At 47.7% G+C, this 16,570-nt stretch overlaps 1 protein-coding gene across 4 annotated transcripts in view; it reads right to left on the bottom strand.

Annotated features, from left to right (window-relative positions):
- Window positions 1-16,570, bottom strand: part of LOC138283788 (golgin subfamily B member 1-like) — a 409,771-nt gene that overhangs the window by 69,802 nt on the left and 323,399 nt on the right. For all 4 annotated transcript variants that reach the window (XM_069221871.1, XM_069221872.1, XM_069221869.1 and 1 more), the window contains one exon: window positions 2,524-2,676. In XM_069221871.1, the coding sequence (XP_069077972.1) occupies window positions 2,524-2,676 (153 nt within the window). The remainder of the gene's footprint in view (window positions 1-2,523; window positions 2,677-16,570) is intronic.

Genomic DNA, 16,570 nt, shown 5'->3' with positions numbered 1-16,570 from the left:
TGTTGGTACAATCCAAATAGACCCTTCCGTTTTGAAACAGCTGAACAGGTGTCTATCCCAGAGAAAAATAAAGTTTCTTGGGGAGGTAGAAGCTTTGTCCATTCCTCTTCTTGTGTTTGGTATAGGCTGCCAAGGCACCTTAGATGACAATCTCATTTGAGTCTCTTTAGGAAGCAGTTAAAAACCTGGCTGTTTTCTATCGTGCTAAGCGCGGCCTCTCCTCAGTCTTCCGGACCTTAGTGCCAAGACACCTTTGGGCATTCGTTGCACTTTATGAATCTAACCATACTAGTATATATCTTCAGGTACCTAGGTACCAGGTGTACCATTTACTAGGGACTTACAAGGGTGCTAATGGGCCTGGCCACTTGGGGAATCAAGTGACCAGGTGTCTTGATTTTGGGGAAGGAACACTGGCACTGGGGACTTAGTTAGCAGGAAGCCAGTGCACTTTAGTCAAAGTTGCATCACAAACCCAGGCAAAAAGGTTGGGGTGGGGTGAGAACTGCAATTAGAACCCAGCTTCCCATAGGCATTGAAAGTGCAGGCAAGAAAGCACGTGCTGGAGAAGGTCTCTGCCTTGCTGGCGGTGCTGCTTCGGATTCAGCACAGGACCCATGTGGTTGACGCGTTGAGGGTGTGCCAGCCAGCAGAAATCCAGTAGGGGCCCCCCTCCAGAACCCATGCTGCCTGAAGGCGCTGAAGAGGAGTTGAGCTACCCAAAAGTGAGGTGCATGGCCTCATCAAACTTTTGTAGTTAGGCGGGGGTCACTCCGGCTGTGAAAAAATAGTATGGGCGCAGAGACGAATCAGGTTGTGGCCCAGCAGAGTCACAGGGCCTGAAGAGCTGACACTCCCTTGTCCGAAGATTTGGATGGATGTGGAGAAGTCGAAGACCTCTTCAACTTCTTGGATTTCTTCTTTGTATGTGACTTACTTCATGACGACTTCGACCAGGATGACGTCTGTTGGGTGCAGCTCCGTGAGCCGTGCCAGGACCTTCAACACGACCGGGATCTTGATAGAAGTGAGGTTGTCTGACATCAGGCAGGGGGAAACTTGAGGGAGCGCCTTCAGATGTATGGCGCCTTTGAGTCATAGTCTTTCTCAAAGCACCATAGACAGACTAAGTGGGGGTCTGTCGCAGGCATATGCCTGTGAAAGATGCCACATGGTTTGACACCACTCTGCTTCTTGGGAGAAATCCTTGTCACACCAAGAGAAACTATTTTTTTTGCACAAATAGTTGACAAAACATTAAAAAAAAGCCAGCCAAAAAGCGACTGATGGGTAGCTCTTCACTGATTTGCGCTATCTGGCACAGAAAGAAGTGATGTCAGCGTGCCAAGATGGTGCCTATTATAGGTACTGTTTACATCACTTCCGACACAGAGCCGACCAATGCCACCTACCAGCACGCAAGGGTATCGCTTGAAAATTGCTGGATCCAGTCTGACACCCATGATAATTATAAGAAAAGGAATTTCCAGCTACAAGTCTCTATTCGATACTAGTTGCTCTGTGTACGAGAGCATTACATTAGTGGGTCCAATAAATGCATCATTTGGGCCGATGACCCAAACTTAATCAACCTTGCCCGTTCACTCACTACCGCTGCCTACATGCTTAACTTGCACCGCAAAATAATATACCAACAATTCAACTACTCTCATTTTCCTCATTGTCTCTTCTCCACGCCAACCCAAACAACACTGAAATAGTTCTAGTCAGCTTCCCGTAATCTTATTTAAAAATTAAAGTTGTTTCTGCTTCTCTCCATGCCTTCTGACCTAACACAATGAAGAGATGGTCAATCGCTCACACCACCTAACCCATTCTTCAGGAACGTCAAAGATTCAGCACTATCTAGGGTAAGGGCAATACATGGAGACCGACCTAGGGGCAGGTGAGTAAGAGTGTCCTACAGTCACAATTTGCAAAGACGTTACAGCAAGTCCCCTCTACCTTTACATGGAAGAAGTGTGCCCCACCAAAGAAGATACAATGGAAAATTAAAGTCCTGGCATTATTGATGTGGTGCTCGCTGAAAGCTGGTGACAACTTCTTTCACTTTATGTTTGTGGATAGTAATATAATACCCCTTCTGTTATTAGCACAGGCAAGTTTAATTCTAATGAATTATGAGCAACTTCAGGGAACAGTGAGGCTGGAACAGATACAGTGGGAAATGGATGCACTGACTTATTCAACGGCACATTGTCTCTTGGACAGGGACACAAGGACACTGAGTAAATACTAAAATGGGCACTGGGATAACAGTGAGCATATATGAGATACACGGAAACATGAAAGGTTTTGGCAACAAGACAAATGCATAAGATTAACAACAAAAATGTTTACTCTAGCACTTAATACTACTGTTTTTGTTGGTTTTGGGTACTCCATTCATCAGCCTCTTAAATAAGAAAGACTAAAGGAGAATACTCACTGCCATCATCCCTAGCCTAAAAATCCCTAAAATGAAGTACCTACAAGCAATCATGTATTGCTTCACATACTTACCCTAGCATTCATCTTTTGGAAGCACTGATCTCTTTGGTGCATTTCCTGCAGGCAGCGCTGCATCTCATTCTGAAGTTGACTCTTTTCAGCCAACAGTTGCTTCACCTGATCTGGGATGTTTGCCGTTCCTGCAAGGGCAGATGTTTCCAGCGCCTGCAGTCAGTAAGATACATCAAACACTTAGAATTGCTTTAAAAAAATTCCAAAGCAATTTGCAATCACAACCTTTATTAAAGGATAATATTGTTTATAATTCCGGTAACAAACACAACATGATGGATTGAAGAAAGACTTAGTTCTGTATCTTACCTGCAGACATAGACTTAACATGTTTTCTGCCTTAAAAAAGAGCTACAAGAATGTACAGCAAAATTATCAAACTGCTAATGAGGCCTAGTGGCTAAATTGTTGACTTTAGAAGCAGGAGACTGGGGTTTCTTCATATGTAGAAATTCTACACAAAAGAAATAGCCATGTATAAGCATTTCTGCTCCTTTCTTACCTAGTATTTAAATTTTAGGTCTCGCCATGCACAGATATAGTGGTTTGGGCACTCTTGTCTTCAATATATAGAAAAAAGAGACGTAAAGAAGTAAACAGATAGTGATCTGGGAAGCCCCTTTCAACTGCTGACTTCCATGCGCTGTTAAGGGTTTCCCACTGCTTGGATGTCCATTTGAAGATGGTTAAACTGTTAAATGTAAGTTTCCATTAGATTCTGGAGTAGGGGTAAAGTAGTCCTTTAAGATCTATCTAGACAATGCAACAGTGTGCTAGACGTATTGTTACTAATTCTTGAAAATATACATTGAGAGGGCTTTGGCTCCATCCAGAGGCATATTTTTCTCTCATATCAAGCTACTGGCTCTTTGGTGCACTATGAACGTCCTTGCTTTCATTGTAATACATGATGGACTATTTCACATCTAACAAATACACAGAATAATCACATTCTTATCTTGTGCATGCATGTTGTACCGAAAACTACCTTTCTTGTAACAGACTTTTTAAATTGTTTTAGTTAGCAACTGAGCATGTGTCATTATCACTCACCACCATTAAACCCCACCATCTTTACTAAAGCAATTACTAACCCCTCCATCACAATCACTACCATCACCACAATAGACAACCCTGTCATAACTGCTGTTATTGCCATACCTATTATTATCATGGCAACCACAACTATGCATGCAAGCTTCACAACATTTAAGTCAGAACTGCTGGTTTTATCAAAGATTGTGTTACACTGCAAATGCAAGATGAGGCAAAATTTTAAATTGCGATCCAACCTGTACTCGTTAATTTTACTTTCCTGCTACAACACTTTAATTACTGATTTATGGATTTACAGCCTGCTGTTTGGATACCAAAGGTGGTCATAACATGAAGATACAGAGCTATTCACCAGACACCTGGGTTCATTTGTTTTACTTTGTAGTCATGGCGACATGTTGGCTTTTTTTCCCCTCTGTAAATAAAGATGTGTGCACACAGGCTTCTTAAGGAGGACCAAAATACTCACCCATTGTCAAAAGTATCAACTATATCATGACAATAATAATAATAATTTTGGTGGTGGAATAAAAGGAGGCTCCATCATCATAACCAAAATGAAGAGCACCGTAGAGCTTTGTGGTCCGAAGGTGTGCCTAATGGTGCCAGAAGAGTGCCAAATATTGTGACATGGCCTGTCTAAAGGTGTTGATTACAGACCATCAAATTTGGGGGGCATCAGATTCAGTTGTTGGAATGGTTCCTCGGTGGGGGACTTGGAGTGATACCCAATGCACCATTACGTCCTCAACACTTTGAGTGGCATGACAAAGCCAAATCCTGTTTCACCTTCATGTGCTTCCGATTCCACTTACCAGAAGTCTTGGACCACAATGATGAAATGTTGCAGAAACTGGTTTACGTCTGACTTCAAGCAGTACTGCCAAGGTTACTTTCAGTGTGTGGTGATGCTCAAGTTTGCTTCATGTTCCAGAATCATATTTGTGTTCATAGGGGCACATTCATCGCATGACCTGGAGTTGTGTGCCAAACCTAAACACCAGAGACATGCATAGGTTTTATCATAGACAATTTTTTTAAGAAGTTCCTGTAAGGCTTAAATCCTGTAGTTTTAGGAGGAGACATAGGGGGTTATTCCGACCCTGGCGGTCCAAGACCGCCAGGGCCGGGGACCACGGAAGCACCGCCAACAGGCTGGCGGTGCTTCCCAGCCCATTCTGACCGCGGCGGTAAAGCCACGGTCAGAAAAGGGAATCCGGCGGTTTCCCGCCGGATTTCCCCTGCATGGGCTGAATCTCCATGGCGACGCTGCAAGCAGCGCCGCCATGGAGATTCCGACCCCCTTCCCGCCACCCTGTTTCTGGCGGTTTTTACCGCCAGGAACAGGAGGCGGGAACGGGTGTCGTGGGGCATGGGCAGGGCATGCAGGGGGCCCCCTAACAGGGCCCCATAAAGATTTTCACTGTCTGCATTGCAGACAGTGAAAATCGCGACGGGTGCAACGGTTTTTCGGAGCCGGCTTCATTGTTGCAGGGCCTTTCCCGCTGGGTCGGCGGGCGCTCCTTTGGCGGGAAAGCCAGAATGGCCGCCGCGGTCTTTCGGCGGCCTGATTTTGGCATGCGGCGACCGCCGCCCACCAAAGTCAGAATGAGGGCCATAGTTCACTTGACCAGTGAAAAAAATGATTTTTTAATGAGAAAAACTAACATTACAAAAGTGGAAAGTGAACTCTGGATCCGCATACAAAGGCGCAGAAAGAAAGGAACCAACGTCAAGGTGCATGGGTCGCACTTATATGTAGGACCAGCTAACAGCATGTTGTTTAAATCCTCTGGATCCAGTCTAGAGCCTTGTAATGCTATCTGTATTTAACCACCGATTCCATTTTGACCACTGACTCCATTTTGTGCTTAGCTTAGCTTAGCTTCAAATTCCGTCACATCGGTGGCACAGGTATTTTTCCATGCACAGCTTGTTCTCTACATTGTACGTGTTTTTGCTTTTCTCACCAGGGAAGGGAACATAACATGGGGGATGCAACGATAAGAGTGTACAAAGATGTGAATGTTTATAGCAGAGAAGGGTACAAGTTCTGTCTTGAAAATGCACTTTGGGATCTGGCCAATCCTTTTGTGTGTTTTCAACACTGACCAAGTACTGCCAGTGCTTCAATTTCACAAATTACTCGAGGGGAGGGGGGAAGGTTACCAGAAGCTTCCTCTTGAGTTTAAGGTATATAAGGTGGGGAAACTTGGTGCTGAGGCAGAAGGAACTCATTTCTGAGGGTGGACGCATTGACCAGAAAATCAGAGCCCCATTGGGGAAAATTTCTCCTGTCTCATCTGTCCAGGGTTCCACAGCTTGATGTTGGCAAGGAGAAGGATGATGCTGGATTCGATCCCCATGGTGATGCATTTTGAATTCTTAATTATCTAGCTTTGCTGTGTGCATGCATAAAGTTATATATTAAGCGCATATATATATATATTCATTGTTTATATATTGCATTTCTTCTGATTATTATTATTCAACTGCTGTGATAATTTTAGTAGCTGCACATGTTTTGTTGCAATCAAGTTAAATGCTCACGTTAATATTTTTGTATTCTTTCGTTTGAGCCCTGGGAAGTGCCTTAATAAATTCATTACTCAGACTAAGTGTGCTGCCTTCTTTGCATTCTAAGCAGAATAAGCCTGGGGATATTGTAAAGATGAGGAAACTGTGGTTAGAAGTATCCATCAGAAATGACATAAGGACGGTTCCCTAAAAAAAAACCTATTTAATCTTGTATTAGTGGATTATAGTAAATTAAAAGTACTTCCTGCTAAATACAAATTTAACAATAGAACAAGACAATTTTAAAGTACCAAACAGTAAGTAACCAGGCATTCACCCACTTAACACAGCTGGCTGTAACTAATCTGTTGAGGATTGCTTTCTGTCCCCTGGTTGGACCCTGTACAACATTCATAGGTTGACACCTGCTACAAGCATAGGCCATAGGATTTGCTTCACCCTGTCCTTTACTCTCTGGTAGCCTGTCATAAAGCAGTTAAGCTTAACTTAGAGGCAATATGTAAATTATTTTTGTAGTACACAAACAGTAATAAAGTGAAAACACAACATAAGAAAAATTCCAAAACAATTTAGAAAAATAGAGTAAAGTCTAATAAATAAAAATGATACAAAGACAAAAATCAAATCAGTAGAGCCAAAGTCATTTAGATTTAGACGACGCCATGAACCATTATATTTAATAGTGTCCCAACTGATCTTAACCTTACCAACAAACACAGTCATTAAAGGAGTACGTACACACTTGTGATTTGTTAGGTAATTTTGCCTTATACCTTCACTTAACTGGATCCCCACTTTATCCAGAAAGATATCATTTCAGCACTCCCTCAGAGTTCCTTTAACGACAAGTTAGAGTTCGTGCAGGTGGTATCATCCTACCTGGGTGGGGATAGGTGGTCAAATGATGAAGCATGACACTATAATGTGTGTAAGACCATCTATTCCGTAAGGGGAATACCCCCACCTCCCATAGAGTATACGACCACCACTACCACACTTCAGGCCTGTAATTAGATCACCACGTCTGTGATCTGATGATCAGTTGAAGAGGCCGGGCCAGCCTGTTCACGATATTCCCCATATGCGTTGTTGTTGTTTCTGGTTTCAAGGAGGTAGTATGGGGATCAGACCCTCTCAGATCTATCTTTGTGTGTAGAACCAAAGATATTTACTTTAAACGTTTTATTGACAATAGCACCTTAAAGCACAAAAAGCCACTCGCTGTCATCTGGTGGCTGCAAGTTCATAGAGAAGGCAATGGAGTGCAGGTCAGACACAGGGTCTAGGTTAGTCCTGCTTAAGAGTTACACCTTCTGACTCGGGAGTGAAGAGTTCTGCTCGTATTGGAGGAGTCTGAACATCGTGGATGGTCATCACTGAAGTGTTAAGACCAGGTCACGAGTCACGGGCGGGGATTGCTGTAGTGCAAACTGCATGTCTCACAATGTCCGCAGTTGCTATTGGTAGGAAAAGCAAATCTCACTCAACTTAGCGTTGTCCTTCATTGGGGGTGGCTGTTTCTTGGTGTTACAGACCTGTTCGCAAAGATCCCAAACTTCAGGATTTTCAGCTCATCTTTGGGAGGAGCACACTCGCACGCCAGCAAAGACTTCAGGAGCTATGGAGGCACCTCATGGGGATCAGGACTCACTCTAGCAGAGGCCAGTAGAGCTCAGGAAAGTCCAATTGCATGTACACGCCGGTCTAGTTTCAGCATATCGGCTGCAGGAAGGCCTCTGAAGCTTGTTGTGTATCCCTGCAATTCACACAGGAGGTTAGCCAAACAATCCTTTGAGTCGCTCTTGCTAGCCTGGGGTGATGGACAGCAAGGCAGTACTTCAAGCAGCAGGGAGGTCCTTCTTCTACAGGTCCAGGAATATTCTGATGACTGACTCTGGAGGTTCAATATTTATTCTTGTGCCAGCCTTTGAGTGGGAGAACACCCTGTCCTACCCCTGTTCAGGATCCAAACTGTCTCGGGGTGGCCTGGCCGGCCCTGGTGTCTCATTCCTTTGTGTGCACTGGAGGCAAAACCTATAAGTGTAAGTGGGGCTGGGTACAGTCTCCAGTCTTCCTGCCAGGACCTGCCTGCCTACTCCTAAGCTCCCTTTGTGCTACTGTCTGGAAAAATACACAAACACCAACAGCAGAGACATCCACAGTCATGTGACCCAGGACACTGGCAGAAGGCATAAATGATTGAGAAAAAAAATGCCAACTTTCTAAAACAAAATTCAGAACTGTAAATTAAAAACAGACTTCACTATTAAAGAGGATTTTAAATTGCAATTCATTTGAGTGTAAATGGCATATACTATCTACTCTCAATCAAAACGTCAGCACTTATTAAATGTAATAAGGCAACCCAGTGTTAGGTAAAGGGAGTGATAAGCCTTTCAAATGTTTTTCACTGTCAGAACATACAAAACTTAAGTGTACATATCCTACACTCAAGCATTTGCAATGCAATAGGTCTTGCATTTACTAGAGTTGGAGATATTGGCATTTTAAATGCATAACTTGACTTTTCTTGCCACATTAATTGGTCAACCCTTCTGTATATTTTGGTCCTTTCTGCTACATGAAAGCTCTGCATAAAACAAAAGGGCTAGTACCCCCACTGGAACATTTTTTTAAACAAGGCACTTAAAACACAAACTGAATGCAAAGGGTCACAACAGAAAAAAAGTTAAATGTTACTTATCCAGTAGACATCTGTTCGATGGCATGTGTAGCTGTAGATAAACATGCTTTGTATAAGTCCACCATCTAGAGTTGGGCTTGGAGTGTTGCTAGTTGTTTTTCTTCTAAGAAGGTTTTCGAGTCACAAGACCGAATGACTCCTTCTCCTCGGTGATACGCGCATGGGCATTGAGTCCTTTGTTAGATAGTTTTCCCTCAGGCAGATGAAGTAAAGAGTGTGTACATGTGTACATAGATAGATATAAGAAATGAGATGGCCATGCAATGCATAGACATATTTACAATATATGGTACTGCAACGGCTACAGGCTCCCGGGGAGGAGGGAGGGTGCCTGTGAATCTATAGCACTACATGCCACGAACTAATGGGTAAGTAATATTTTCCGTTTGATGGCATGTGTAGCTGCAAATGCACATGCTTTGCACAGATTGTAAAGCAGTCCCCCTGCCCCCCCTAAATAAGCGGTGGTAAGCCTGTAGGAGTTGTAATAGCCTGAAATAATGTCCTAAGTACTGCCTGTCCAAAATGTGCTTGTTAGCGAGCTAACACATCTACACACTAGTGTTTAGTAAATGAGTGTGGTGTAGACCATGTAACAGCTTCATATTTGTCTGCTATATGTATGTTGCCTAAGAATGCTATTGAAGTTCCTTTTTTCCTAGTGAAATGAGCTTTAGGAGCTACTGGTAATTGTCTTTTAGCTTTAAGATAACAAGTCTGTGCCAGAGGAGGGCGGAGGAGCAGACCACTGAAATTGTTCCCCCTTCCCTCGCCTCCCTCACTGAGTGACTGGAGCAAGTTCCTGTGCCCCCTTTGAAGCCAGTCAGGGAGCCTGCAGGGTTCTGTGGCCTACTGCCTTGCGGTGAACCGTGGGCTTGATTATGGCCGCGGCTGCACGCACGATCGGAAGGCCTGCTGGTGCGGCCCTGCGTGCAGCCCTCACACTTGGGAGCCCATACCCTCCCTCCATCCCTCCCTCTTTTTTCCGCTCCTCCCCTAGGCTGATGGAATGACGAAGGGTGGATTTATAGGCACTGGGGCGTGGCAGCCCCATTCTCTGCCGAGACAGCAGCCTGGGACTTCTGGAGCATGGAACCATCATTCCCCATGGTAAGCGGGATGGCGATGAAGAAATAGCTGGAGCCAGAGACGGCTGTGAGATCAACCCGGGCCCGATCGCGGGACTGGGGGTTGGGGGGGACCCTAGAATTGTCAATGGAAAGTCACCCCTGTACAAAACCTCCCCCCAACAAAGGTAGCGCGTTCCTGCAAAAATAACCGAGGGGCCAAGGGGGAGTAAAGAGGGGCCCCTCTGAAGAAGGTCGCAATGCTGCCTTTTGTGGAGGGAGTGTTCCCCCCTAACAAAATGGACACGGAGAGGATAGGCACCCAAGGAGGGGTGTAGACGTTGTGCACCTTGGTCTCTCAGCACCCATCAGCTCTCTCCACAGACGCTCTGGGAACGTGGTATACACTCCCCCAAAGTAGAGCACTTTATTCTAAGGGGGCAGGATACTGGATGGAACAAGCCCTCACACCACCCCAAAAAAACAACAACAACAACAGCAAGGCCATAAAGACATAGGGGAGCGAGAAAAGTCCCCGCCTGCCACGTGCGAGAACCTTCGGCGAGGGACAGAAGGTCACTGACAGGTGCGTCTGCCTTGACGGCGGTGGAGTGGGGAGTCTATAGCTCCACAGACCACGCAAACCACACAAACGGGGGAGGCAGTACGTCTACCACCGCCACTCACATTGGATTTAGCAGTGGCCGCAGACCTACCCTCCATCCGCCCCGGCATCCCCCCGGAGTCCTGATCTGCATCCTCGAACGTGGATTGCGACCCTCGTAGTGGACCCCACAGATCGGGGAATAACCCCTGGACCCGCACTACTGAGCGGGGCCACAAGCAGGTCCAGCACCACACCGCTCCACCGCACATGGCCACGGTGGGCCTTTGGAGGTACTCTGGGTGTCCCCACTCCCGCACGGTGATGCCCACAAGCAAAACGACAGGTAAACACACCCGCCAACTACTGTTTTCAGAAGCTATTTCGCTACCTCGACCAATGGCCTCACCTGTGGCCCTTGTGGTTCCCAGTTCCGCGGCCGCCTCTTATGACGCATGCTCATACATTGCCATGGAGCGCATACTCCAGGCAATCGTTGCAGTGGGCCGCAGCCTGGAAGCCATGGACTCAAAGATCAGGGACCTCTCCACGGCCTCCAACTCGATCCGGGCAGACATAGCCAGCTTCCAGATAAGGTCACAGACCTAGACCATCACCTCACGAATGTTGAAGGTCAACTTGCAACGCTACCAGAACAGGATTCAGAGTTACAGTTCCTCCCTCATACTCCGATCTCAACAAATAAAACACCAATCCTGCGAAGCAGAAAAGAGGCAGAACATATGACTGCCCACAGAGATTACCAGATGACAGAGATCATGCCATTCAATGTGTGATTGCTCTCACCCAAGACCTGAGCAGAGACAAATCCCGATCTCCCTTGAAACCATCACCCCCTGCTGATTGATTGGTGCATGCAATAAGGAAATATTGAAACAGCTGGGGTTTCACGCATGGGTACCTGGGGCCAACATTCGTTGGACAGCTACGTACCCTGCATACATCTCTGACTTTATATTGATTTAGACATGGATAATGTTATTATTTCTGTGTACATGGTAGACAAGCTGTGAGATTTTTTCGGTTTAGTCTGCTGTTTATCTGAAGGCATAACCACTCTGATAGTGTTCTTATGGTGGTTTTGGACGTAGCTGATGCTTTATAAGGGATGCATAATGCCTGTGGTAATGTTGTAATGTTGTTTCGAATATGTTTGATATTTATGGTCCTGTCACTGTGTGAGATCAGGTGCAGATCACCATATATTACGTTGCTGTCTGTGTCCTCCCTGAACGTAAGACGCTGGGGATCATTCCCTAAGAACAAGACCTTGGGCTATGACACTTGCCTACTCCTCTATACCCATACGTCAATTTGCAGACTTAGGGGCTTACGTGAGTGGATATACAGGGGGGTATGATTCCGACCAGGCCTAATCTTACATTCTAATTTGGGCCCGTGGCAGTGTCCATATACACCTGTGATTCACTACTACCACAGGATGCTCAGCCATACTGACTGACTCTGTTAGCGCCCGTCCCAAAGCTCCCACCCTAGCGCGGCAGGGCCCCTGACAGTCCTTTTCCCAGCTGGACCCTCAGTGATCATTGTGGGTGTTGCTGCTATCACTGCCTGCCTCCTTTCCCCCCGGCAAGTGTCCGAGCGGTAGCACAGGGAGGACAGCCAATACTAATACTAATGCCAATGCCGACAATGATGTTGATATCGGTGTTACTGACCCTTGGCCGGGAGGCATTGATATCAGGTGTGCTTCTCCGCCATAACCATGCCAATACTTTGGAACTCTGTCTCCTCTGACGATCCCTCCATCCCAGTGTCTGCCCAGAAGAGATACGGTTCCCTGGGGTGACCACATCGCCCACCCTCCTGCTCTGCCACTGGGGGCTCCAACCCCCCCGTACTTATCCCTTGAACACTCCAAATATAGAGACTTGTTTTGTTTCCCTCTTGCTGCTTTTTAATCTGCCACCCACCCTCCCCGTCTGTGCGCATGTCTGGCTGGCGGGCTACGCAGGTTGCAACCCGCAGTTTAACAGGGCTTGGAATTTGCAAGGTATTTACCTCAGTTTCCAACTGACCCCATGTAGGAAGTTGGCTCTGTATGCACTATTTCAAAGTAAGAAATAGCATGCACAGAGTCCAAGGGTTCCCCTTAGAGGTAAGATAGTGGCAAAAAGAGATAATTCTAATGCTCTATTTTGTGGTAGTGTGGTCGAGCAGTAGTCTTATCAGAGGGTAGAGTTAAGCATTTGTTGGACACACACAGGCAATAAATGAGGAACACACACTCAGAGACAATTCCAGGCCAATAGGTTTTTATATAGAAAAATATATTTTCTTAGTTTATTTTAAGAACCACAGGTTCAAGATTTACAAACAATGCTTTAAATGAAAGGTATTTCGCTTAGGAACTTTAGATTAGCAAAATAGCATATACAGTTTTCACACAAATGGCAATAAGCTATTTTAAAACAGGACACAGTGCAATTTTCAACAGTTCCTGGGGGAGGTAAGTGTTTGTTAGTTTTGCAGGTGAGTAAACCACCTACAAGGTTCAAAGTTGGGTCCAAGGTAGCCCACCGTTGGGGGTTCAGGGCAACCCCAAAGTTACCACACCAGCAGCTCAGGGCCGGTCAGGTGCAGTGGTCAAAGTGGTGCCCAAAACGCATAGGCTTCAATGGAGAAGGGGGTGCCCCGGTTCCAGTCTGCCAGCAGGTAAGTACCCGTGTCTTCGGAGGGCAGACCAGGGGGGTTTTGTAGGGCACCGGGGGGGACACAAGTCCACACAAAAAGTACACCCTCAGCGGCACTGGGGCGGCCGGGTGCAGTGTAGAAACAAGCGTCGGGTTTTCAATGGAAATCAATGAGAGATCAAGGGATCTCTTCAGCGTTGCAGGCAGGCAAGGGGGGGGGGGGTCCTCGGGGTAGCCACCACCTGGACAAGGGAGAGGGCTTCCTGGGGGTCACTCCTGCACAGGAGTTCCGTTCCTTTAGGTGCTGGGGGCTGCGGGTGCAGGGTCTTTTCCAGCCGTCGGGAAATGGAGTTCAGGCAGTCGCGGTCAGGGGGAGCCTCGGGATTCCCTCTGCAGGCGTCGCTGTGGGGGCTCAGGGGGGACAACTTTGGTTACTCACGGACTCGGAGTCGCCGGAGGGTCCTCCCTGAGGTGTTGGTTCTCCACCAGTCGAGTCGGGGTCGCCGGGTGCAGTGTTGCAAGTCTCACGCTTCTTGCGGGGAGTTGCAGGGGTCTTTAAATCTGCTCCTTGAAACAAAGTTGCAGTTCTTTTGGAGCAGTGCCGCTGTCCTCTGGAGTTTCTTGGTCTCTTGGAAGCAGGGCAGTCCTCTGAGGATTCAGAGGTCGCTGGTCCTGGAGAAAGCGTCGCTGGAGCAGGGTTCTTTAGAAGGCAGGAGACAGGCCGGTAGGACTGGGGCCAAAGCAGTTGGTGTCTTCTTTCTTCTTCTGCAGGGGTTTTCAGCTCAGCAGTCTTCTTCTTCGGTAAGTTGCAGGAATCTAAATTCTTACGTTCAGGGGAGCCCTTAAATACCAAATTTAAGGGCGTGTTTAGGTCTGGGGGGTTAGTAGCCAATGGCTACTAGCCCTGAGGGTGAGTACACCCTCTTTGTGCCTCCTCCCAAGGGGAGGGGGTCACATCCCTAATCCTATTGGGGGAATCCTCCATCTGCAAGATGGAGGATTTCTAAAAGTTGGAGTCACTTCAGCTCAGGACACCTTAGGGGCTGTCCTGACTGGCCAGTGACTCCTCCTTGTTTTTCTCATTATTTTCTCCGGCCTTGCCGCCAAAAGTGGGGGGCGGGCAACTCCACTAGCTGGAGTGTCCTGCGGTGCTGGCACAAAGGGGTGAGCCTTTGAAGTCAGCACAAAAAAGTACACCCTCAGCGGCACGGGGGCGGCCGGGTGCAGTGTGCAAACAGGCGCCTGGTTTGCAATGTAGTTCAATGGGAGACCTGGGGGTCTCTTCAGCGATGCAGGCAGGCAAGGGGGGCTCCTCGGGGTAGCCACCATCTGGACAAGGGAGAGGGCCACCTGGGGGTCGCTCCTGCACTGGAGGTCGGATCCTTCAGGTCCTCGGGGCTGCGGGTGCAGTGTCCTTACCAGGCGTCGGGTTCTTAGAGGCAGGCAGTCGCGGTCAGGGGGAGACTCTGGATTCCCTCTGCAGGCGTCGCTGTGGGGGCTCATGGGGGTCAACTCTGGCTACTCACGGGCTCGCAGTCGCCGGGGAGTCCTCCCTGTAGTGTTGGTTCTCCACAAGTCGAGCCGGGGGCGTCGGGTGCAGAGTGCAAAGTCTCACGCTTCCGGCGGGAAACGTGTGTTCTTTCAAAGTTGCTTCTTTGTTGCAAAGATGTTTCTTCTTTGGAGCAGAGCCGCTGTCCTCTGGAGTTCTTGGTCCTTTTAGATGCAGGGTAGTCCTCTGAGGCTTCACAGGTCGCTGGACCCTGTGGAACGCGTTGCTGTAGCAGTTCTTTTGAAGTGGGGAGACAGGCCGGTAGAGCTGGAGCCAAAGCAGTTGGTGTCTCTGTCTTCTCTGCAAGTTGTTCAGCTCAGCAGTCCTTCTTCGTCTTAGGTTGCAGGAATCTAGTTACCTAGGGTCTGGGAGCCCCTAAATACTCGATTTAGGGGTGTGTTTAGGTCTGGGGGGTTAGTAGCCAATGGCTATTAGCCCTGAGGGTGGCTACACCCTCTTTGTGCCTCCTCCCTGAGGGGAGGGGGGCACAGCCCTAATCCTATTGGGGGAATTCTCCATCTGCAAGATGGAGGATTTCTAAAAGTCAGAGTCACCTCAGCTCAGGACACCTTAGGGGCTGTCCTGACTGGCCAGTGACGACTCCTTGTTTTTCTCATTATCTCCTCCGGCCTTGCCGCCAAAAGTGGGGCCGTGGCCGGAGGGGGCGGGCAACTCCACTAGCTGGAGTGCCCTGGGGTGCTGTAACAAAGTGGGTGAGCCTTTGAGGCTCACCGCCAGGTGTTACAGTGCTTGCAGGGGGAGGTGAGAAGCACCTCCATCCAGTACAGGCTTTGTTACTAGCCACAGAGTGACAAAGGCACTCTCCCCATGTGGCCAGCAACATGTCTGGTGTGTGGCAGGCTGTTAAAACTAGTCAGCCCACACTGGAAGTCGGGTATGGTTTCAGGGGGCATCTCTAAGATGCCCTCTGGGGTGTATTTGACAATAAAATGTACACTGGCATCAGTGTGCATTTATTGTGCTGAGAAGTTTGATACCAAACTTCCCAGTTTTCAGTGTAGCCATTATGGTGCTGTGGAGTTCGTGTTTGACAGACTCCCAGACCATATACTCTTATGGCTACCCTGCACTTACAATGTCTAAGGTTTTGCTTAGACACTGTAGGGGCATAGTGCTCATGCACCTATGCCCTCACCTATGGTATAGTGCACCCTGCCTTAGGGCTGTAAGGCCTGCTAGAGGGGTGACTTATCTATACCTATAGGCAATGTGAGGTTGGCATGGCACCCTGAGGGGAGTGCCATGTCGACTTAGTCATTTTCTCCCCACCAGCACACACAAGCTGGCAAGCAGTGTGTCTGTGCTGAGTGAGGGGTCTCCAGGGTGGCATAAGACATGCTGCAGCCCTTAGAGACCTTCTCTGGCATCAGGGCCCTTGGTACCAGGGGTACCAGTTACAAGGGACTTACCTGGATGCCAGGGTGTGCCAATTGTGGAAACAAAGGTACAGGTTAGGGAAAGAACACTGGTGCTGGGGCCTGGTTAGCAGGCCTCCGCACACTTTCAAATCATAACTTGGCATCAGCAAAGGCAAAAAGTCAGGGGGTAACCATGCCAAGGAGGCATTTCCTTACACCCCAGTTCCATTTCTTCTTGCGTTAGTTGTACCTCCCCTCTCCTCTGTCCCTTTTCTTCTTCTTTGTCCTCTTACTTCTCCCTCTTTATTTTACTCTATTCTGCTTTCTCTATTCCTTCTACTCTTTCTGCTCTCCTCCTTACTTCCTCCTCCTTGATTGGTCTGCCCCTTTTCTTACCCGATCGGGGGTTCCCATTCTCCCTTCCGCAACGCTTCCCTGTGCATCGACCTTACTACCGTGCCCACCACTCCTCGCT

Source organism: Pleurodeles waltl, chromosome 3_1 (genome assembly GCF_031143425.1).
Source record: "Pleurodeles waltl isolate 20211129_DDA chromosome 3_1, aPleWal1.hap1.20221129, whole genome shotgun sequence".
In the NCBI taxonomy this organism is placed as follows: Eukaryota; Metazoa; Chordata; class Amphibia; order Caudata; family Salamandridae; genus Pleurodeles; species Pleurodeles waltl.
This window is presented reverse-complemented; position numbering and strand designations above follow the sequence as displayed.